Source organism: Jaculus jaculus, chromosome 3 (genome assembly GCF_020740685.1).
Source record: "Jaculus jaculus isolate mJacJac1 chromosome 3, mJacJac1.mat.Y.cur, whole genome shotgun sequence".
Lineage (NCBI taxonomy): Eukaryota > Metazoa > Chordata > Mammalia > Rodentia > Dipodidae > Jaculus > Jaculus jaculus.
In genome coordinates this window covers 62,771,848-62,797,484 of record NC_059104.1, presented here as the reverse complement: position 1 = coordinate 62,797,484, position 25,637 = coordinate 62,771,848, and the positions used below count along the sequence as shown (strand labels likewise).

Here is a 25,637-nt window from a genome sequence, read left to right as displayed (position 1 = left end):
TGTTGGTTGTTTGACTCTGCTATGGGGAATATTTCCTGAAGCATTCCTGTAGATTTGGCTGACATTTGTTTCCATGACTTTTGTCATGGAATGTTTTCTTTTCTCCATCTATTATGAGGGATACTTTCACTGGATACAGTAGTTTGGGTTTGAAGCCATAGTTTTTTAGGCTTTGAAATGTTCCATTCTAAGCCCTTCTGGCTTTTATGGTTTCCATTCAAAAATCTGAGGTAATTCTGATGGAATTGCCTTTATATGTAATAAGTTATTTCTCTCTGGCTGCTTTTAACACTTAGTTTTAATTGTTAAGAGTTTGAACTATGATGTGCCTTAGAGTTTCTTCTTTGGTCCTGTATGTTTGGTGTTCTGTGAACTTCTTATATCTGGATGGGTTTCTCTTTTGAGAGAGGGGGAAGTTTTCTTCAGCAATGTTGTGAATATGTTCTCTATGCCTTTGGCTTAGATATCTTCACTTTATGGTATACCCATGATCCAGATGTTTGGTCATTTTAGGGTATCCCACAATTCCCTCATGTACTGTTCAAATAATATTTTGAACTAATCAAGCCTTTGGACTCCCACTCAACTTCTTCTATCTTGTCTTCCATATCTGAGGTTCTGTCCATAAGCTCAACTCTGTTAGTGAAGGCTTCTAGAAAGGCTTTTAAAATCTCTACTTAATTTTTGTTTTCTATTGCATTTTTCTGCACCATGTCCATCTCTTTGTTAAATTCCATTTCAGGTTGAAGTTAGATTTTCTTGATGCTTCCTGGAATTCATTCTTGCATTTGATCAAGTCTATATTAATCTTAATCAGTTTGTTATTGAGATACTCTATTTGTTGACTCACCTTCAATTTGTTTATCTCTCTTTTGAGGTCTCTCTGATTTTCCTCAATTAAGATAAGCTTAGTGATGAAGGCTGTGTGCATTTCATTTATGCAGTTGTTGGTTTTTGATGATTTGCTTCCTGTTCAGTGAATCTCTTGGTCAGAGTCACATAGATTATTTTGCTTTCATTTTGGGATTCAATTTCTGTTGTTTCCTCTATGTTTTCTTTGGAGGCTTCCATTGTGGGAGTAGGCAACCCTGAGGGAGATCTCTCTCTTTGTTGTCTTTCATTGTTCTTTATGTGTTGGGGTCTACCCATGTGGGGTACTTTCTTAAGGAGGAAGTAATTATTTGCCCGTATAGAATCTCCAGTGAATTTTCTGTTTTAGATTTGAATCAAAGTGGAGTGGGATGGCATTATAGCTGCAGATGCACAGGTTGTAGAGGTTGCAAGTGTCAGAAGCTTTGGGCTAGTGGCTGATAAGAGAAATGGTTTAGAAGTCTGGAATCTTCTCAGTCCACTCTCAAAGCTGTCCTTGCTTGTGGGGCTCAGTAGCAGTAGCACCTGCCTCTGTTCCCCCACTATACCTCAGCTGAGTAGGTTGTGGAGGTGCACTGGCACACCTATGGCAGGGACTTCCATGACACTTCTGTTCTCCCCTCTATGGCAGGAACGAGGATACTAGGGCAGCCAGTGTCTAGCTGTCCCCAGTGAGCACTTCCCTGGTGGCTGACTGCCCCCAGTAAGCATTGTTTCCCCTCTACTTGCTCCCAGCAAGCACTTCCCCTAGTTTACCTGCCCTCAGTGAGCATGCTTCCCCAGCATCTAGTACATACTCTTAATAACCTAAATTTCTTCCATAGTGCCCCACTTCTTAAATGTTCTACCACTTTCCAATATCACCACCAAATAGTGTTTAAGTTCTTAAAAGATTAACTTTTTGAGGAGATATGAGAGCTAAATCATAACTCCTTCATGTTATCATTTCTTAATCCATCTATACTTGAGAAATTATTTCTATAAACAAATATAATAAAGAGCGTTAATGACCTTAGAGCTAGTAGTTTTTAGGATTACCTTCAAGTGTTACCAAAGTTTCTGATTTTTCTCTTTTTAAGCCCTTAGCATATGTTCAATCATATCATACAGTTTCTTATGTGTTCATGGAGAAAACATCATTATGGGGAAGGATTCCTAAAAATGAAAACGTTAGGGTGACTTTGCCCAGGTGTGTCTAAGTTTAACTCTGAACTACATGTGAGTCAAAATTTAATATTGCAGGTTTTACAAAAGGAAATAGCAGCTTGTAGCCATGGTAACATGGTATTATTTGTCACATGGTAAAAGCTATGAGGTTAGTGCCATTTTTTACTTTCATTTGTACCTCTAGTTATACAAATTAAGTATAAATAAGCATTGAAGCTCTTATTTATCTTCAGATTGCTACACTGAAGTGTCTAGTTAGATTTATTTCGGTAAAAAGTGTTCGCATAATCTCTAAAAGTCATCATGCAACTACCACTACTGCAGTCAGCATGTCAGTCAGTTGTATAGCCATTCCCTCAGGCCCTTTCCCAGTCATCTGTTGTTCCAGCAAACACTGATCAGTATTTCTTCCTGTATTCTACCTTTCCTGTGTCCTACAGTGTGCAAGCTGCTGAGTCTGCCTACTCTTTAAGCATCCTCTCTGTTTCTTTGCATAAGTAGCTTACTCCTTTGTATGCTGATTAGTATTCTTTTGTCAGGTAAATCTACAGGTTATGGATCTAGTCACTGGTTCATAGCCATTTGTTTGGTTTCCATTTTGGGACAAATATGGACAAATCTGCTATAAGTATTCATCACAGGCCTTTTGCTCAGACAAAGCTTTTCATTTTACTTGGATAAATACCCAGGACTAGGATGGCTACATCACATTGAAAGCATGCTTAGCTTTTTAACTACTTCCCATACTATTTTCCAAAGTATGTGTCTCTGGCACACTGCCAGGAGACTATATGGGATTACCAGTTATTCTGCACCCTTGTCAACCACCACATGTCATGGTTGATGTGTTCTGTTGTTTTTAGCCACTATAGGAAACAGTGTATCATCTTATTATGGTTTATACATAACTAAATTTAAATGATATTTTTATTTATGAGAATATATCAAAGTATTATATTCTTGAGTATAAATCTAAAATTTGGATTTTTTTTTTACTGAGTCCTATGTAAATCACATAGAAAGGACTGATAAATATTCAGATAACAAGATATATTAATACTGCTCATCATAAAATTGCATCTGACTAATAAGAACTACCATAAAGCTCTTTCATGAATACTTTATCAGTGATAGCAAAGCTCATCTGAAGATCAGCTATCCATTAAGCCATTGACCCAAGGGTAGCAATAGCTCACTACAATTCTAGCTTGGTATCAGTAAGGAAGGGCTAGAGATGTTTGGCTGTCTTGACATAGCAGGGGCTAATCAAGGAAACAATGGGGAAAGGAAACTTATTATGATAAATACCACCTTGAGAAATAGTATTATTTTCTTCATAACTTAGGTAGGACACATGTGATTTTCTGTATTTGTTATGATCCATAAGAAAATATATTATTACTTCATTAGGAGATAAGATAGTTAGTAAAATATAACTAATTCCATTTAATTTTCCAAATATTGGGTAAGAATTGGACTTTGAAATGCACATTATAGAATGAATACAAGCATTTTGAAATTGAAACATCAGTGAATACATCTGGCCACTATAGCAAGGTAAACCTGACTTCTTCATTTTTTTTACACTATTCAATTGCTTAGTAAGTACTTTTTCATAGAGATAGAGAAAAGCTTGTACTATATTCTTACACTATACTCACATATAATTAAGTCATAATGATATATATGTTAAAATCAAGACCAAAAATGACAAGTGTGGTATCAGGGGTGGTGGTGATGTAGCTATGGAGGAGAAGGAGGTTGTGGTGGTAATGTTGGCTGTGGTTGTGTTGACGACTATAATGATATGACAGCTATGGTCATGCTGGTGGCTGTGGTGGGGATGCTGGTGCTTTTGATGGTTAGTAAAACTTAGGGTCAGATATAATTTCTTGGTAAAACTTACTTCTTAAAAGCTATTGAGGGATCTGGGAAGATGGCTAAGTCAAGAAGGCTCTTGCCTAACAAGCATAGGATCTGAGCTTGGTTTCCAGTACCGATGTAAAGTGCTGGGTGTGGTGGTACATACCTGTAATACCAGGTCTGGGGAGAGAGAGAGACAGGAGGACCCTTAGGGCTCACTGGCCAACTACTCTAGCCCAACTGATGAGCTCCAGGCTCAAGAGAAATCCTGTCAAAGGAGGCAGACATCACTCCTTAGGATGTCATCTAAAACCAGTACCACAGTAACACATTGTCATTATTTTGTCTTGTCTGTTGTCATAAATATGATCTTGATTTTAACATATACAAATCAGACTTCATTACATGTAAGTTTAGGGGAGGAATATAGCACAGCTTTTCTCTGTCCAGAAAAAGGATACTTATTGGGCAATTGAATAGTTTAAACATGATTATAGAAGTCAGGTGTCTTCTGGCTTCTACATGGACCCTCACACATGTGAAACCGCACATATATGTCCATACACACACACCTTAAAAAAACACCTGTGTATATCCTGCAAAGCATAGCAACCTCATTTTCCTAGTCAACTTAGAGGGCCATGTTTCAGAGAGCTGCATGAGCAACATCCATGGGCAAGGACATGGGAATCAGAGGAGTGGGTTTGTGACTGCAGTCTCCGCTTTCTCTTGATCATTTCCCACTTATTGCTCATTTTAAATTGCTCTCTGTAATAACCCCCACTCAACTAGATCTACTTGGGTACTGCTTTTTATCCTTCTTCTAATGGTTTTGCTTCCACTGGATCTTTTATCCTTGCTCTTGAGTAATGGGCTGATACATTATATATTATATAATTTATATAATTTCCAGAAGTTTATTTTATCCCTTGGTTATTGTCTTTTTCTGTAGTCTTCTTCTCTTATCTCATGGTTGTATCTTCTCAAATCTTTTGAGAATACTAAACTATATTTTTTTTAGACCTTTTGTGTTTGTAAATCATTTCTACAAATTGTGCAATTTGTTGTTTGCTTTTCGTGCCCCAGCTTCTCTTTTACACCAAGGCTCCTTGCATGTGAGGGGTATCCATTCAGATTTCTTGTGAAAAGTCTGGTTTGCTTTGCTAGGAACCTGTATGGGTTAGCCCATTGCTGCATCCAGGCCTCCTGCATGTGTTAACTGAGGCTTCCCATGCCGTAGTTAACTGAGGTCTTATTGACTGTACATTTCATCTTAAACAGAGTTGGGAATCTCAGAAGTGTCTGTCATCTGACATGAACTCCATGGAATTCCCTTTCTGTTTGCTTTGCTCTTATAAGTTTATTCATTGACAGACATTTGATTTGAGTCTGTAGAGAAAGGGAATACACACAAATTCCACATCTGCTATGGGAAGGGGAGGCATGAGAGTACTGAAAATTGTACTGGCCATCCAGAAATGTATGAGGAAAGGAAGAACAAGAAGAGAGTTTTATGAAGTTTCCAAGAGAAAGCAATAACATTAATAACACCCACACAGTCTTTCAAAAGCAGCTACAGAAATCTTAAAAGCACAGCCAAAACTTCAACAGAAAGGATGAAAGATAAAACTGAAACAGAAATTATTAGAAGGAGAAGAGCAATATCCTACTGGATCTGTCTGACTGGTAGGTATTTCAGAAAGAAATTTAAACTAGCAGTGAAAGTGGAAAATGATCAAGAGGAAGCAGAGTTTTTTAATGACATTAGAGCATCACATTTTGAAGTAAAGGTAGTAGCCCAGGATGGGAGGAAGAGTACAAATTAGAAGGTTTTGAGAGAGAGGAAAACAAATTGCCAGCAAAAGTGATGAGAAGAGGCCTAAATCAGCAATGAAGATGAATGGCTGACTCTGCTGGCCACTTCATTTTCCAGTCCTTCATCGGGAAAGGAGATACAAGACAGGGAAAAAAATATAAGTAAGGAAAAAAGCAAAAACCAAATCTTCTGATGGTTCTGAGAAGCCCACACTCCAGTGTCGGTACAGAGGTGAAGACAGGGTGGTCCAGGCAAGCTGAGGAAAGTGTGCAGCAATAACAAAGATGCCCTGATAAGAACAAATGATTTTTCTCTTCTTCCTACTGTTAATTTTTTTTTTTAAATTCGGGAAACTGGCACAAACACAGAACAAGAAAAGGGGGAAAGAAAAATCTCCTTCTAAAAGAAGAAATTAAGTATTTTATACTAATTCTATCTGGAGAACATTTATGAAGCATCTAGATATTAGATGTTGAATGTAAAAAAAAAATACCTAAAGTCAATTAGATTGGAATTTAAGTTGTAATTTGTCACAAAAGTATACCTTCATTGAGCTCAGAAATGGCTCATGTTAAGAAAGTAATGCACATATATATGATGATCTGATTATGACTTCATTCAGGAAGAAGCTTTTTCACAGTGTTATGAAGGTTTTAATACACAAAACCATACATCAGTCCAGAACTTTGGTACCATTGGATAAGGCAAAAACATCTGATTACAGTGTAAAGGGGCTTCTTCTATTAGGCTCATAGAAGTTTTAAAAAGTTCAAAACATGTGTGTGTATAAATAGACACACATACACATAAAAGCCTGGCATCTTTGCAAGCTGCAGCTGCAGAGTCATACCACGTGTTTATAGATTCTATTTCAACTACTCTGGAGATGGGATCACCGTCACCCATGTAAAAGTCACACCCTGGCAGAGACAGGAGGATCTCTAGGTTCAGTGAAAGACCCTGTCTCAGAAAATAGGAGAAAAAAAAGGAGAGCAATTTTGGAAGATATCAGACGTCAATGTCTGACCTCCACATACACGTGCATGAATCCTTGCACATACATGAGCACTACATATGCTACATACACAGAAAGAAATAAAAAGTCACAAAGACATTTTACACATTCAGATTTAAATCCATTTGCATTTTACTAGAATCAGAAAAATCATAAATATGAGCATTTCTCAGACCTAGCTTTAAAAGGTTTCAATGACAAAATATCAAGTTCACAAGAACCTCCCAACTTCGAGTCTGCCATATGGTCTTCCTTTCTTTCCCTTTTACTGCCCCACAGTTTGTTCTGTCATTTTCTTCACATTCCTTGCCTTGAGATGCATTATAATAGCCCATGTACCAAAAACTGATTAGGTGCTCAAAGTCCTTTGTGGAGTGTTTGCTGGTCACTGTGTGAAGTCTGACATTTGCAGATGCCCTTCCCCATGCATGTGAAGGAGGGAAGTAACCCACTTCAGAGTGAGACACTTGAAGAGGCTGTTAGCTCCATTTGGAACCAGAAATACAAGTCAGTTCTCCAGTCTTGATTCAGGGCGTTACATTACTGAGGTCTGACTGTGTGAAATGATTCTATGTGGCATCTGATCGGGGCTTGGGAGTTTTCAAGGCACTTTCTCTTGTGACTGTGGATAAGATACCAAGATTGAACTTGAAGATAACAGAGAGGACATCTCTGGTTTTGGCAAGGGTGGGCTTTTGGGTATCTCGTCAGAGGATAGAGATCACGTTTAAGATGAAGGAAAATAAGCTGCTCCCCGCTGCTGAGGGCACGAAGAAGGGGAACACGCGGGCTAGTGGAAACTAAAGGGAGCTCACACATTCTCTGTCCTGTTTTGGATGGCCAGCTGGCTGAGCCCCAGGTACCTCACCTGAGTGTGGTCCCACCACACTCGCTGGTGTTGTGCTGTATAAAATGAGGCTGTGGGTTTGAATGTGCTAAGGAAAGCTCTTATGCAAAGGTGCACATTAACTGCTGTGTCCCTGTGAAAATAGGCAGGCTGGGAACATTGAAAAGAAGACTCAGGATTCAGAGTTGGTCCTAGCTTTGTTCCAGGAGGAAGGTTGCTCCCTCTGGCTACCTGCAGAAAGCACCTCGAGGTGACTGCACTGTAGCTTCACAAGAGCTCTGGGCTCCAAGCCCCACCCAGCTGTTCAGGTAAGAAACTGAGACCTAGGGCTTACTCAGCAAAATGCTTGCCACGGAAACAGGAGGACCGGAGTTTAAGCCTCAGAACCCACATTTTCTAAAAAGCTGGTTATACTGGACTTTGTAATCCCAAACTGGAGAGGTAACCACAGGCAGACCCTGGGACTTGCTGGCTAACAAGTCTAGCCTCCTCCAAGTTCCAAGCTAGTGAGATACCCTGTCTCAGAAACAGGTGGACTGCTCCTGAGGAATGAAACCTGAGGTTCACCTCTGGCCTCCACATGCATGTACGCATGTGCACACACACACAAATCTGAAAAGAATCTGAGAGCTAGAGGTGTTAACTAACTGGCATAGGGTCACCGTGCAGCATCTGAACCCAGCCCAGGTTTTTCAGACCACAGCCCCTGTCCTTTACTTGACCCCATAACTTTCTGACACATGCTTGTTTGAGTAGTAATGCCTCAGAATGAGAGTCATCATAGCAACAAAAGCTGTGACAGTCCTGATGCTAAGGAATTGCAATATTATCAGCAAAATCCACCCCCTGATTCCTGCCTTTCTCACAGCCCCCAGTTTGTGCTTTGTATTAGCAGAGTAAGAGCTAGACTAAGCAACACACAGCAGTTATTAAATTTGGAACAGCAAAAATCAGTCACTCCTTCTGGGACAGGAAAGAGCAACCCTGATGAAACTTAACTATGGGAGGCTTTATCTCAGCATTAGTTTTCCTGCTCTGCCATTAATTAATCTGATCATCAAATACATCCTCATTAGTAATTATTCCTACTGAAAATAATGAGGCCAGCAGACAAATCAATGGAGGAGCCTGAGATAGAAATAATGCCACTGCCCTGCAGACCATTGAAATCATTTGGCTTCTTGCCTTCTGCGGCCTTTTCTGACATCTGCAGTATAAGATCCCAAATGTCCAGTAATCTTGCAGCTATACCCAGGATATAGCAACTCTGTGGTTCTAAACTCGAATCAGTGGCTGAGTGACCTTTGAATGACCTTCCCTTTCACCACCTCTTTTTGGAAATTGCCTCTTGACTTATAGGCTATAGTGTGCTATGAGTACCAGATTTATAGTGAAAAAGACCTTTTTTTAAATGTAGTAAATCAAAACTGACTTTTGCTGCAGACACTTTCTGGCCTTCTGTTTGACCATTGCCATCTCTCTCTCTCCAGCCACAGACACTGAAATGAATTCTTGTGGTCTGTCCTTGACTTCATTTCTTTATTGTCTGCCAATGTACAGCAGCCCAACTCATTCCCTTTTAATCCCTGAACCTGCTGGCACCATAGATACCTGCATATAGCAGGTGTTGCAGTCTGGTTCACATTGCTGGCAGAAATCACCCAACCAAGAGCAGCCTGTGGGGGGAAAAATGTTTATTTTGGCTTACAGACTTGAGGGGAAGCTCCATGATGACGGGGAAAAACAATGGCATGAGCAGAGTGTGGACATCATCCCCTGGCCAACGTAAGGTGGACAACAGCAACAGGAGAGTATGCCAAACACTGGCAAGGGGACAGTGGCTATAAAACCCATAAGCCCACCCCCAACAATACACTGCCTCCAGGAGGTGTCAATTCCCAAATCTCCATCAGCTGGGAACTTAGCATTCAGAACACCTAAGTTTATGGGGTAGGGGGTCACCTGAATCAAACCACCACATCAGACATCCTGCCCCCAGCCACAGGTGCAGTTGTCCACCTCAGAGACCAGGCTCGGGGTGGGCAGGCAGCAGGTTTCAGAAGTCCTCTATGCAGCTGGTTGACAGCAGCAAAAGGAGGATTAGGGAGACTGGCCAATTTCTTTCTCATAAGGAAAGAAGGCCAAGAGAGGGGCTGGGGGACATGTGGAAACAAAGGAGGAGGAGGAGAAGTCAGAGACAAGTGTGCTGTTTGAGCAGAGGCTACATGGAAAATGAAAAATAGAGATGGGGGTTTCCATTTTCCCCAGTTAAGGTCGTTTTAGTTTTTACTTTTTTATTATGCACAAAAACATATGCTAAAGGCAGAACACTTGGAAACATAAAAGAAGCACATAAAAAGAAACATTGTTTAGTGTCACTACCGAGTATAATTGCTGTTAGCATTTGCATAAGTCCTTTCAGTCTTTTTCTCTGTGTACATATACTGTGTTAATCATGATTAAATATTGACCAATGGGATAGCCAGACATAGTCAGTTAAAGTTTCTGCAACTGTAACCAAAGTATGGAATTGGGAATTCAGTTCCAAGATGTTAGATGGTTATTTAAAGACTATGTTTTCTCCTCTGTTTAACAAAGCACCCTGAATAGTCATCAGGGGAAACTTAAGCAGAGTTACTGCCCAATCTGGCCTTTGCTTTTATAGACCACCCAAATCTCTCAATCGATCATGGAAAACACCAGCATCATGAAGGTCTTGTCTGGATGCTACTTCTTCAAGTCATTCATTTTCTCTCCAGTTGTCATCTTCTTATTCATTCTCATTCTCTCCTTCCTTATGCTTTTAGGAAACAGCTAACACTAGTCTTATTTTCTGAAAGTCCTGGGGGATGCAACACAGGGATGTTTGAGTTTTTGTTAAAGATTTTCAAGGAAGGAGTATTACATGGCTTTTCAGATCTTTGTTTCCTTCTCTCTGTTGTTCCTCTTTGCCTTTATCTTCCTTTACATCCACAGCTCATTTCTTGGCTTATCACCATCTCTTTATTCAAAGACAGGCAGCACTCAGGAGCTCAGCCTGATTGGGTTTCCTAGAAAGTAGTGTCACATGTTGACTATTCCAGCATGGCTTACATTTCATTCTGAGTAAATCCCTCATTCAACCTGTATTATTTACTTCCTATCCCTTCAGCACAAAGTGGCACAACACAGTGTGTTCTTCAGTAATCCTCTCTTCATCTTCTCATCTTTTCTTTGTCATATCTATTCCTTCCTTAGTGATGTTTCCTCAGAATCATGTCAGGAAGGTCTTAGGGATAGCCTAACTGTAAGCTCCACAAAACAGCTGTCTTGTGAGTGTCCGTTTGGAATTTAATTTTTCTCCCAATTATCTACCTACTTATCATTTGGAGAGAAGGGAAAAAATGGGTATTCACCATCAGTAATCTGCACCAGGATTGGTTAAGAGAATTGCCAGAGGATTTAAGGGCTTCCAAGCTTGGCTTCTTGAAGCTGGTCTTTTCAACCTGCTGTTCAGATACTCTTGAAATACACAATTTATTGGCCATTTTTCCTGTGAAATTAATATATACATTTGCCTATATAACCCACAGAGTAAAGTAAACAAATGATCAAAAATAAGGTAATTTGTATTAGAGAGATGGCTCAGTGGATAAAGCACTCACCACTCAAACTGGAGTAGCTGAGTTTTACCCATAGACCCCATGTGAAAATCAAGAAACTCTGCTGGGTTTCTTTAATCCCAGCATCATGCTGAAGTTGACTGTGAGATGAGAGGCAGAGAGAAGAAAAATTCCCAAAAGTTTATGGAGTGGTGAGCCCAAGAAAAACAAAACAAAACAAACAAGAACAGAAGGAGAATCCAGAGAGAGAAACTCTGCTTCTATGATCTGTACTGTGGACCTACCTGAAAGGTTTCCTCTGACTTCCACACATGCACTGTGGCACATGCATGCCTGCATGCACACATGTGTACACCCGCAAATGTGCATGTGCAGTAATACACACACACACACACACACACACACACACACACACACACACACACACACGCCCACACAGAAAACGCTAGAATTGTTATAGTAATGAGAATTTTGCTTTAGATATAAAACTCGGGATGGCCTTTAAAGAAACCACTGTGGCTACAGCAATAGCAGCGCCACACAGAGAAAGTTAAAGTGAGGAGAAGCATTAATGCACCTCCAAATCATTCCTTTTATTGCATAGTTTAGGTCAAATTGAAATCTTAAGTCACTGGGCTAACACTGCCCCTCCCACTGCCTCAGCCCATCTCCAATCCTCCAATTTCCTGCCTACCTGTGTCCTGAGAGTCCTTCCCTTCTACATCTCTTAGCTCCTGCCTCTGTGTATTCAGACACAGGGGCTCAAATTTCCCCTCATTCATAGGTGTTGGTTTCTCATTGTCTTCTGAGATTAATTTAAGTAGAAGTGAAGCTGATTCTGGTACTTAGGCAGGTCTTCTAAGGCTAATCAGCAATTCATATCCAACTACTGTCTGAATAAATGAATGGATAACAGAACTAAATTGAGTCAGTAAACCTTTTCCCCTCAGTGACGGAGCGCTGTAAGTCAGTTTCCTAGTCTGCTGCTTGTCCTACTCATCCTCAGATAAATAACAACTCATCCCAAGGCATGAGCAGGACAGGATTTCTGGGAAGTCTGCTGAGAGTAAAGATGACTCAGAGCTTCCTGTCCTGGGCCAGTCATACGCTGCCTCCAGGATGGCTAGTGGTACTCTGGAGCTCTGAACAACAGCTATGGTCATGAGACATAGGCCATGGGATCAACATTGATCCTACATATGTATGTGCATGACCACAAGTGATCCTGTTCCAACAAATCTTTCTACACAAATGCTTTCAGAGCCTTGATGGGTCCTGGGTATCGTTGTACTTGTTTCATGTATAACAAGGACGAAGCCAGAGCTCAGAAAGAGCAACTGAGAAGTCTCCAAGCAGCACTTAACATTTCTTCCTAGTCATTTTCTCTAATGTTGACACCAAAGTTGTACCACAAGGGGTATTGAAAGATAATATAGAACATGTCAAACCCAATCTTTAGGTGAGCGACCCTCAACGACATTGGTATATAGGGACATTTCTCTTAATAGCTCTGCTGTTCCTAGTTCCTCTTGCTGCCACCAACTCAGAATATCCACAGCACTCAGCCATTATAAGCTTAATTTGAAGAGCATGTTCAGAAAATTGTTCTCTTTGTATGGAATAGTTAGAAAACATAATCCTGAAAAGTAATTCTAATAAATGTCCAATGAGTTACTACTCATTTCTTGACTACAACAAAGCTATGAGGAATCAGTACAAAAAAGAGAACTAAAATGTATACTGCATATTTTGAAAGTTAAAGCACATATCTATGCTTTTGACTCTAAAAAGTAACTAGAATTGTAACTTAAACATGTTTAGAGCTAATTTACATGCAACATATCAGAACTTGCATGAAACATTTAAGACCAAACTTATAAGAACACTTTAAAACCTTAAATGTTTATTTTAGGAAAAGAAAACTGGAACCAATGAGGTAAACATGTAACTTACATTTATAAAGAATAAACTCGAAGAAGGAAAGATATACGTTAGAACAAAAATTGCCACAGTGAGCACCCCCACAACCTTGTTTTATCTGTTATCAAAAAGATAAGCCGCATATTGCTTATTTGAAAAGATTAATCAAGTAGAAAATTTTCAGTGGTACTGTTTGAGAAAAAGTACAACCTATATGAAAACCATGTTATATTCATAGATACAACAGAGAAAAAAGCTATGAGAATAGCAAATATACATTTCTGACACATTTTTAAATGTAGATGATGAAGACAAATTCCTGTAGGAAAAAGTACCTTATCAATATTGAATTGCAGAATGTTGAAAATCTAACTGATCTTATTTACAAAAATTGATTTAGCATCTTAAATTTTGTATTAAAGTGACAGACTCAAATTGCTTTGTTAGGTAGGTTCTACGCATGTTCAAGGATAAGTTTGACAAATCTTTTACAAATTCCCTAATAGAACACAAAAGAGAAGGAGCATATCCTAGCTAATTCATAAGGCTCATGTGCTCAATAGTAGATAGAACAAGGTTGTGCAGTGTTCAGATCAATCTCATTTGTGAATATAGCTATTAAGATTGTTTGTTGAAGTTTTATGTTGCTACTGGTATTTTTCCTATGTTTATATTTCAGCCAGGAGTGGTGGCATTCAGCAGGCTAAGGCAGAAAAATCTCAAGTTTGAGGTTAGACTGAGTTGTATAGTTAGTCAAGCCCAGCATGAATGAGATCTTGTCTCCAAACAAACAAACAACAACAACAACAAAAAAAAAAACAAAAAAAACTGCAGTTAAAGCCAAGCAAATCTAAAATAATCCAGAGGCCAACTAGCTGCAACAGGACCAGCTGCAGGTGGCTAAAAGCAACTTGCAGAACAGGGGTCTTGTCTGCTGTAGCTCTCACCAGATCCTGGAGTGGGGAATGGGTGAAATTCAGAGATCTGCAGGGGTTCTAGTTACTTTGAGATTTCTAACTTATGAAACTTGTTCTGGGACCAGAGAAAGATTCAAAATACTAGCCAGGTGTGGTGGTGCATGCCTTTAACCCCAGCACTTGGGAGGCAGAGGTAGGAGGATCACTGTGAGTTCCAAGTCACCCTGAGACTACATAGTGAATTCAAGGTCAGCCTGGACTAGAGGGAAACCCTACCTCAAAAAAAAAAAAAAAAATTCAAAACACTAAGTTCAGGGGCTGTTCTCTCCTGGGCCTACTTGGGTAACAGAGCAAGTTCATAGCCAGCCTGGGAAATTGACATGACCTTGTTTCAAGACACAAAGTTAAAAAGAAAAAAAAAAAAAAAAACAGTGGAAATATAACTCAGTATTAGACTGTTTGGGTAACATATGCAATGCCCTAGTCTTAGCCCCCAAAATTAGGGTTGGAGAAGTACAACTAAAAGCTCTCGAGACTTCTGCACATGTCCCTACTCCCTGCCCTGTAAGTTAAAAACTGGGGTCATAAAGTTGCACCAAGGCTGGTGGTGGTGGTCATTTATTGACAAGAATGACTTGTAGTTTGGCATGCCAGAGACTAAACAGAATGAAACCCAGATCACTTGTAGAAGACCCCGCCGAAGGAGGCTTGCAGGATTTCAGTCTCATGTTACCCATATATGGTTTTCTAGCTATCGTCACAGACTATAACTGAGCTGTAAATGCTACAAGGCACAACTTCTCTTGGCCTTTAGAGACACATTGAAAGACACAGCTTTTCAGTCAGGCCCTTGTTTAATTGAAGTAAATGGGCCAACCTGGCTGGACAGCAGCAGGCTGATAACTTAAATTTCTACATTAGCAGTGTACATGTGCTCAGAGTTTGGGGTGATAACTGTTTCATGCAATTGCAGAAAAAAAAACCAAAGTGATAAGTAAATAAATCTCATCAGATTTCATTATCATTTGTACAGGAATCGCCAGCACAGGCAAAGGAGAGACTAGCACTGATATTTACCCTACTTCAGCCAGGCATTTGATACCTTCTCTTGTGAATAGTGTGACTGGCATCCATTTAGGTTATCAGGCCTGTGTTTTGAAAATTGGCTGGAGGAAAGCAACCAGGATAGCTAGAGTGGAACAGTCAACAGACCTTTCCTTTTGAATACCAATTTTCAATCTCCACTAATGCCCACTCATGCTAGTTAAAAGTCACTTGACCTTGCTGGGTCTTCCCCTCCGTTTCTGCAAAGAGGATAATGGCAGCACTTTTATTTAATTCGGTACCTTTTGCCATTAAAGGAACCTCACATACTTAATAGATGCTCTTTACTCTCACAATATCCCACTAGTAAGTATTGTTTCTATAACGTGGGGGAAAGTGAAAACACAGGAAGCTGAGCTGACCCCAAAATTATACTATGGAGAGAAATCACCCACAAAAGAGAAAATGGGTTTCAGAAACTTCAAGACGACTTTTGCGTCTGTTTTCTTCTGTATTCGGTGTTTAGGAAATCAATTGGTATGTTGTTTTGCAATTGTAATTCGTTCCTCTAAGGCAGTTTTGAAGGTAGAAAGATAAGGGAAAGAGATCAGAGTTGTAAAGAGGCTTGTTCAAGGCTGCACAGTGAATCAGCAATGAACTGGATTCTTCTGAAATGCTGGCATGGAGCTGACTTGCCTTTTTGTTAATCCTAGGCTACAGTTCTTTTCAGAATCAAGTGGCCTTATCGGGATATAGGATGTCATGACTGATAACTCCATGGGTTATATAAAAGCCAAGATGATCTGTCATTCATATAAGCCTCGCCAAGGCCCTCCCAAGGCCCTATTCAAGAAAATAAAATGGTCTTTCAAACCACATCTGCTGAAGGCAGTTCCTGGCAGCTCCTAGCCCACTAGGCCAGGGTCGTGCTCTTCCCGTCTGAGGTGCTGGGCTTCTCCCAGTAGTCAGTAGTGGTGTGCCTGGCACAGTTCAACAAGGGGAAAAGATCATTTAAAAATCTTACCCCACTCTACATGGTATTGTTTTCAGTGGTAATCATAAAATGAAATGGATCATCAATGGTTAGGAAGGATACACAGCTAAGGAATTGTTTTAAAATAGCATACAGTATAATGAAGGTAAAAACAGCAGCTATTCAGTAGTTTTCGTTATCTACCTAACAACTTGAACTTTGATTTGATTTTGTAATTAACACAATACTAAATATAAATAATTATCATCTAAGTAATAAGTGGATTTGGTTTTTTAATTTTTACTTTTTTTCATGCGTGCACAGGAGTTTGTGGAATGGTGTGGGTATGGTATAGCACAAGTATGTGCCCATGCAGTACCTCGGGCACTCACCAGTTGCCAGGTGGTGTCCTGCGCCATCCCTCTTCCACCTTTCTTATTTGAGCATGAAGCTCTTCCTGATCCTGGAGCTTGCTGCTTTTCACTAGCTCTGGTGATGAGTCTCTCCTCCCCATAGGACTGGGGTTAGCTATGTGGGTCCTGGGTATCAAACATGAGTGGTTTCTCAGATCTCAGGCCCACGTGCTTACACAGGAGATGCTTTTAATTGCTGAGACATCTCTTCAGTCCATAGGTAGGCACAGTAACTACTGCTTATAATATAGATGTAATATTTTATTGCTTTTTCAGTTTCAAAGCAAATGATCTCAAAATAAAACATTTCTACTTTTTAATACAAAAATTCAATAAAAAAAATGTTTGGCCTGTGAGCTAAAGTTTACATTTTCCATCTGAAACACTACAAATCATTTTTTTTTTCTATCTCATTTTCAATTTTGAGCAAAATGTTTCTTGAAGTGATTCTTTGTAGTAACTATACTACTATTTTTCATTTTGAATTTACTACTGAAATGCATGCTATAGGGTTGGAGATACTATCTAATGCAGGTTCAAATGAGTTTTAATCAAAACAAATGTGGAGCTGAGTCCCCATGTGTGTCCATGTGTGTGAGTAGGTTCAAGGGTGGGTTAAGAGAGCATATCATGACAACATAAAATATATCTGTGACCCAGCAATGGAATGTACTAATTTGAAGATTACACATGTATTATTAAATTTGAACAGTACTGGGAACAATTATTTAGAATTTAGATCAAAAGATTTTTGTGAAGGAATATTTTACCATTGGTTTTACATAGAATTGCTGATGCGTTATGATATTAATGGACCTTTGGTGACTTTTATCATGTTTTAAAAATACAATACTGCTTTACCTAAAAGGTACATCCATTATTCTCAGGGTCTAAGTGCAGGCCTGCCAGAGCTCTGCTTCTGAAAAGTTAAGATCATGAACCTGGGAGCAAGCCTATCAGAGGGCTGTTCAGCTCTGACTAACATCAGAGTCTTCACAGCAGGGTCAGGAGACAGCAGACTGCCCCAGGCACCCCTGGACTGGAAATAAAGCCTGATCCTACCAAGAACAGGAATTGCTTTTCTGCCTAGCAATGAGAATGGCATTTAAAATTCAATATCAGAAAAGATATTGATGAGATTAAGGGCCTGGAGGAATTGATTTATGAGGAAAGACCCAAGGAATTAAATATGTATATCCTGGTGTAATAGGATATTAGCTCTGAACACAATTTCATTTCTATGATCCAGCAGTCCTGTTATCAGTCATCTGAATGAGGAGTTCTTTCCAGGAGATGTCTCTCCCCCAGGGGTCACTGTGCCCGAGGCAGAGAGAGAAGCTCAAGGATTAATATGCAGGGCCATGGGCTTGTTTCACCTCATACCTGGCATAAATTGAAGTATATTTTCATCCCAGGGAAGAAGCAGATGACATTTCCAACTAGAATAGATCTTGAGTAGTCTTACCACCACCTGCAATGAGAAAACTCAAGCTAGTTAAATTTCATTATTTATTTATTTATTTATTTATTTGTACAAAAAAAGTAACTGTAGGTACTACATAGTAAATTCTAGTCATTCCTCAGAGCAAGTTTTCTCTCCTTTGTCAGAAACACTACTCAGTGTGCTTGCCTTTCAGCAAAACCTTGCTCTTAGGCTGTCATCCTGTGCATCCTGGCTTTCCCTAATAATTGGAAATTGGCTCAGCATTCTCATAATTAGATGGAAAACAGAATCATATTGACTGACTTCATCAGCAGGATCTGAGACTGCCATTCTTCAGCAATCTGAAGCTTGAATCAAAACAAGATAGAGGGGTATAGGATGTAGGGAGCCTGGAAAGATATGTCCAGGTCAAGGATAACAGTAGATGAAAAGGGCTAAGGAAAAACTTAAGGAGTTTGAGGTTGCTGGCACAGAGACTGGTTGGAAAATTTTAAGGAAGTTTAAGGCACAGAGACTGGTTGCTAAAGCTGCTATTATTAAGGATTTTTCCAGTACTTTACATTGAAACAATGGAAAAGATGTCTGAGGTGATACCACCCAGGAAAGGCTGAAGGGTAAAAATGCATTTTTTTTTCAAAGGAGATTATTTGAAAGGAGATAACCTGCTCTTCAAGGTCAGGATTTATTTCCTCCCTGAATTAACATAATGGCTATGTCTTACACACCTGATATTCATTTTGTAAGCATGAAACATGCATGAAAGCAGGTCATGAAGTAAGTGCACATGGTTTCAGGAGCCACTGCTGAGGCAGGTTGTGATGTCCCTGATAAAGGGAACAATGAGGCCATTGTAGGATGGACCATGTTTTGCAATAGAGAACTGAAGATGTTTTAGAAGTACTAGGACTGTATAAAGACTACCATGGAGTGCCATTGGCTCAGGATGAATGTTTTCCCTGGCTACTCAGCCCAGGTGGAGGGGCAAAATTGGAAAATCCTGAGAATATCATTAGTGTCTGGATATGAATGTTCGACTTGAACTGCAGATGTTTGATGTTTTCCTGATGGTTAATGATTTTACATTGGTCTAGTCTCTTCTTGTTATACCCTATAGCACTGGAAATGTTTACTCTGCCATTATATGTTGGAAGTATATAACTTGTTTTGATTTGACAGAACTTGCTATTAAGAGACAACCTTAAAGTTGGTAAAGACTATGGGGGATGTTTGAAGTTGGACCAAATAAAATTTACAATGTAAGATGGTCTGGATCTTTAAGCTTAAAATAAACCCCTTCCTCCAATAAACTGTGCCTGATTTGGTTGTTCATCCCAGGAACATGAAGCTGACTACAACAGTTCTTAAGGATTTTTCCTCTGTAACTTCCAAATTGTTCAGCCCAGTAGAAAGTAGAAAGGGTTGATTGAAGCAGTGAGTTAAAGGATATTAGAAGTGAACATAGAGATAAGCCCTGGTGAAATCTCAAAACAAATGCAGGATAGAATGGGTGAGGGAGGAAAGGAAGTAGAGAAATGAGCCAATGAGTCATTCACTGTCAGTATAGCTCCAGCTGGTGTCATAGGCTCACCTGACCTGCTGCCAACCTGAATTTAAAAGGGAAGCTCACTCCTGCCAACATGGAAGACGCAACATCAGCATTCTGCTTTATGATCTTGGCTATTTTACACCAACTATCACCTCCATTGTCCAACTACATACTCCTCCAGAATTCTCCAGAATTATCACTATGTCAGCTTACAGTGCAATGTTGGAATATTTCATATAGGGTATGTATACTATCATTACCAGCTTTTCATATATAAGCTATTGACTCTCTAAAACACTGCTTTGGTTAATAAAATTCTAAGATTTCAGAGACAGACTCTGGGGAGATGCCTGAGTTAATAAAGTGCTTGCCATACAAGCAGAAGAACCAGAGTTGACATTCCCAGCAGCTACAGAGAAGCTGAGCATGGCAGCATGTCTCTGTAATCAGCAGTTGCGGGGGTGGGCGGTCAAGGAAGGAGGATCCCTGGGCTTTCTGGGCAGGTAGCCTACCCAAACTGGTGCCAATAAGAGGCCCTGAGGATAACTGAGGAAGAGACCCAACATTGACCTCTGTGTACCTGCACATACATGTGCAAAAAAAAAAGAAAGAAAGAAAAGAGAAGAAACAAACAAACAAAATTATAAGGAAGGACTTACAGTTTTTAAAGAAACATTAAACCCCCCACCATATTCCTTGATGTATTTACAATAGCATGTCTCCCACAGGCTAGCTCATAAGAGGGAACAGTGAGTACCTAGGTATAAGACGTTACTAGGAGAATTCTAAGTTTGACATGTCCTGATTTTCATGTAAAATTGTCAGTGCACAGTGGTTGCCAAGATAGAAATCACAGTTTGAGACAGAAAAATTGAGTTGTACAAGTGGTAGGTCTTCTAGACAGTGTGACCTTGGATACATGACTCAACCCCTGTGTGCCTATGATTTTTCCCATCTGTATAAAGGGAAATGTGACCTCACTTATTCTGGGACTCCAAATAACATTTGTAATGCTCTTAAATTTGTCAGAAAGAAAGACCCATTACACACTGAAGTCTCCATCTCCAAAGAGCATTACAAATGATCCTATTAAATCAGTGGCCTAGAAATATCAGGACATGTCAGGTGTAACATTTATTTACCTGCTTGTTGTCCTCCAGAGTGTTTACACTTGATTGGCATATGGGTAATTGTCTAATTGAAACACACTCAGTTGTAACCACTAAAGAATGTAATAGTGCATCTGTTTAATGCTGTACTTTCCAATGTTAAATTATAATTATGCTGCAGTCAGCCAGTCCAACCAGGAGACACTTCTGATTAAGTTCTAGCTGTCGGTGCATGTCTGTAATTGAGACACGTTAGCACTTAAAAATTCAAACTAGAAAGAAAAGCATACAGTCTCATAAATTTCAATAAAAAGGACCAAAAAAGACTAACTTAAATTGTCTAGGAACCATCTCACTTGTTTTTATAGGGCCTCTAGGCAAATGAAGCAGAGCAATCTTGAATCACCAGTGTTTGGAATACATAAATATTAGATATTAGATTCACGAGTTTATACAAACAAAAGAAAAACAAAAGAAAGCATTAATTTTTTAGAATGTACAAAACTGAATGTTGGTTTTGTTTTTTTCCTCCAAAATTTTTTTTGGCAAGACAGAGTGAATAAGTTTACAGAATTATAAATTCACTGCTTTGAATTATTTAACCTTTTAAGAAATATTCTCCAGATTGAGAAGGATATCCAGAAGTGCTAGAGCAATGAATCAAAATGCCTTGACTGGAGTTGTTCTTTTCCTCTGAAGGTTTTATGTATCTATATGCCTAGAACACTAAGTTATCCAGTGATGGAGCCATACGCAGTTTTTGTTGTTGCTCTTTGCTCAGTCATGATTTAATCACATAGAAGTGGGGAAATCAAAGCAAGCATTCATTGGGTTCATTCATGCATTCCCCCCTTTTTTTTTTAAATTTATTGGAGAGCGACAGACACAGAGAGAAAGACAGATAGAGGGAGAGAGAGAGAATGGGCGCGCCAGGGCTTCCAGCCTCTGCAAACGAACTCCAGACGCGTGCGCCCCCTTGTGCATCTGGCTAACATGGGACCTGGGGAATCGAGCCTCGAACTGGGGTCCTTAGGCTTCACAGGCAAGCGCTTAACCGCTAAGCCACCTCTCCAGCCCCATGCATTCCCTTTTTAACTACTCTGTGCTGGATAAATTAAATAATTGACCCTCACTTTGATGGCTGCCATCTAGTTAAGGAGATATATGTGAAATGTGTTTTGGAAATAAAGAAGAAACATCAGCTGATGCTACATGGATGTTTACAGGATGTCTTTTTTATATGTGTGTACACACGCAGTGTGTAGACATGGGTGCACACAAATATATACACACATGTATGTAGAGACTAGAGGGCAGCCTCAGATATCATCCTCAGGAATGCCTCCCACTTTTGAAGCAGGGTCTGTCATTGGTCTGAAGCTCAACAGTTAGGCTATAATAGCTGGCCACTGCCTCTCTAGAGTTGGGATTATAGTTGCACTATGCCTGGCCTTTTATGTTTGGGAATAACTCTCAGATCCTCATGCTTTACGGCAAGCCAACTGAGCCACCTCTTTAGGCTCAGGATATGTCCAGTGAAGAAGAAACAAGGCTACTGCATTTAACTGTGTAGCCTTTGGCCTTAACCAGGACACAGGGCCAAAGAGGTGAGTGGGAATGTATGTGACACCCAAGCATTTGCTGTGGTGAGCAGTTGTGTCTGTCTAAAAGTTGGGGTTCTCTGCAGTTGCACAAAGATGTGGTATAGGCTGGTCTTAGTCCAAAGCAATGTTTAAATTAGGCCTTAAAGATTGAATAGGCATAATTCTTGCAAGCTTGTAATAAAATATGAGAGCTGCAACCATAGCTGGGGAGGGATGAGATTAATGGCTGGGATTTCATCTGTGAGGGCTGGGAAACCAACAGAACTTCTAAGCCAAAGAATTCTTTAATTCTTGTGAAAGTGCAAGGTAGACGTCATGGGTTCCAGCAGCATCCAGAGAAGAGGTGGTGGTTTCAGTGACAGCAAAGACAAGGTGGAGAGGGGTAAAGCAATGGGCAGGGTTGTGAGGGGAGAGTACCAGGGATAAGGGTGGGGCCTGTGGGACGAGCATGTGCTAACAGGCACTATTTGAAAGGTAAGGTCTAGTGGGTACACAGTGAGAAGAGCCTGAAAACTCAGCATCTACAGCACCCGTGCATGTGCCATGCAGCTGGGGCCATAGAGATCACTGTAGAGATCATGGCAAGAAGAAAGGAGCCCAACATAGGGGCTGGCAATTAGAGAGGCATTGGTGGTATGAGAACAGTCGAAGCAGTGTGCTGGGGACTGAAGCCGCACTGTAGCGGACTGAAGAGTAACCAGCACTGAAGTGGTTTTCCTCCCTGGTTTACATATTAAGGGAGCTTAGAAAAATAGTCAATGCCTGGGTCGCCCCTCTCATTCTTCAGAGTTAATTAGGCTTTGGTGAGGTCCAAAGAGCAGTATTTTTAAAGCTCCTCAGATAAGTGTAGTGAGAATTAAGAACCAACATGGCCCTTGGCTGTTCTTTTGAGAACAGAAGTATATGGGCAGAAGCATTGGCTTCACAGTTAAGGCACTTGGCTGTGAAGCCTAAAGACCCAGATTCAATTCCCTAGGACCCAAGTAAAGCCAGATGCACAGGTTGGCACATGCGCCTGGATTTTATTTGCAGTAGCTAGAAGCTATGGTGCTCCCATTCTCTCTCTCTCTCTCTCTCTCTCTCTCTCTCTCTCTCTCTCTCTCTCTCTGTGTGTGTGTGTGTGTGTGTGTGTGTGTGTGTGTCACTCAGATAAATATTTTCTTAAAAAAAAGAAAAGTTTAAATAGAGCCCCCAGACATACAGTGAGCTGCTCATGATCACAGGGTGAGAACGATCAGGAGTCTCTACAGATGAGGACTCTTATATCCAGCAAGAATGGGAAACCTGCCTCACGGGCCTCATGTGGATGTGGGCAAAGCAGTGTTTATATATCACTTGTTGGTGAGTGGACATCACAGCCATCCTGTGTGTTCATTTGGACACATTACCTCCTGCACATGCCCTGTGACCCAGATGTTCCACTGCTGGATGTGTGTCTTGAGCAAATTCTCCCACAGGACCATAAGGGAATATGTGTTGACACATTCCATTATGACCTTGTGTAAAGTGGTCATTTGTAGATACTGTAAATACAAGGTCTTTAGCTGGAAAGTCAGATTAGATAAAATTGGGTTCATTTACACCACAGAGTATTTTGCAGTCATCAAAAGCAATAGGTTAGATATATAAAATGTTGGCATAGATGAATCCTAAAAATGTAACACTTATTGAAAACATAGTAAACACTAAGAAATATGGCAATGTTCCATAAAAGACAATATACTAAGCAACAGCACCATAAGTCTTTTAGAAAAAGACATTCAAATAAAAATTTAGATACTGTAATCACTCAAGTGATTGGCATTCAGCATGTACAGGGAACATGCTCTGTTTCTTCAAACTGGTCCTTTGTCACAGGCTTTGTGTCACTGCTTCCAGGGCTTTATTTGAAGCTCTTGAATACATTCCCTAGCCTGTGTACACATTAACATAGAAGCCTTAGAGTCAGCTCTGGGCGGCGGCTCTGAGCTTCATGCAGACAAAGTAAGACTCCAGATGAGTTACAGTTGAAAAGGCAAGGAAAGCTCAAGGCTTACAAAATCCTTTCAGTGGCTCTGCTTAAAAATAGTGGTATGGGTCATAGCTCAGTGTTTTGACAGCTTATATCAGCAGTTTTCTTAGCTGATATATTGATTGCAGTTTGGGCTTCATCCTGCTGATCTAATAAAATATTGCTGTCATAACAGAGAAAGTAAAACAATCTTTTGTGGTCCCTACCACTTGGTGGAGCAGCTTGGAGGAGCTGCTGTAAAGTGAGCTTTGCTTTAATGTGCAAACAATGTCAAATTGGACAAGGAGACTGTTTTTTTTTTTTTTTAATGATTTGGTTTCTTCATCTGTCAATATGTTATTTACTAACCTCCTCTTCTTTCTCTTCCTCCCCCTCCTCCTCCTTCTTTTTTAACACATACTCAGAGAATATAATGGTGCCTTCACAAATACTAAAACATCAGTATCACAGGCAGTCTGCTACTTTGTCCCAAAATAAAATGTTCATTGTCATTTCGCAGATATTTTGAATATCTTCCAGTCACCAGGCTTCTAAGCCTTCTTATGCCAAATGTCCTTTACCTTCACAGCAATTGCTGACCATCCAGGAAGAGTTAAACAGCAAAAAGTCAGAACTGGAGCAAGCGAAGGAAGAGCAGTCCCACACACAAGCACTGCTGAAAGTCCTCCAGGAGCAAGTAAGTGAATGGAAAACCACTTTAATCAGTCCAGACATCCTGGCACACTCCCTAGCATGTCACCCACACAAACATGACGGAAGGCAATCTGCAGAATAATCAGTCTTGCCCTGTCCAACCTTCTAGCAGTTTTGCTATGTGTAACTTAGGATTCCCAACATCTCTGTGTTCACCCATGTACCTAGACTACCCAAGCCCACCCATGTTGTATGACTATTTCTTCCAGAAGATAAAGGCTTTCTGATAAAGTTTTAAACTATACAGCAGTGCAGCTATATTTCAAAGTAAGCAGCAAGTTTCCTCTTAAGTCAAAGAGTGAGGAAAATGAGTTTAGTATAATCCATGGTACTCTTGCAGACACATGAATAACGACTGATTCATAGTGGCATTAAAAAGCTATCGTCCTTGTGCATCAGGACACTTATCTGTCCATGGTGAGCAGCAAACCTCTCAGATGAAGCCTGTAACAGCTGATCACTTTGTTCTGCCTTTCTGTGATACAGAAGCATGGCCTGACGTTGATAAGTGGATGGGAGAGGATTGTCTTACAGCAGGCTAAGATGGATCACTCTGCAGGCAGCAAGTGAAATCCAAGCTCCTTTGTCCTGGAGGAGCCAGAGAGCCCTGGAAATGCTTTCAATTTCTGGCCTTCCCTTACTGCCAACAATGTAATAAATATAATTAGACAGGGGATGAGGGGGTCAGAGATAGTAACCCTCGCACTCTAGCCAAAGGTAGATTGTCTTCAAATTTTCACTCAAATATAGTCATGAGATTACAAGAAGCTTAATTAAGCATGT

The 25,637-nt window shown here is 40.1% G+C and overlaps 1 protein-coding gene across 11 annotated transcripts in view; it reads left to right on the top strand.

The window, feature by feature from the left end:
- The window catches only part of Enox1 (ecto-NOX disulfide-thiol exchanger 1), a 674,222-nt gene that overhangs the window by 577,827 nt on the left and 70,758 nt on the right, over positions 1-25,637 (top strand). For all 11 annotated transcript variants that reach the window (XM_045145349.1, XM_045145350.1, XM_045145345.1 and 8 more), the window contains one exon: positions 24,730-24,837. In XM_045145349.1, the coding sequence (XP_045001284.1) occupies positions 24,730-24,837 (108 nt within the window). The remainder of the gene's footprint in view (positions 1-24,729; positions 24,838-25,637) is intronic.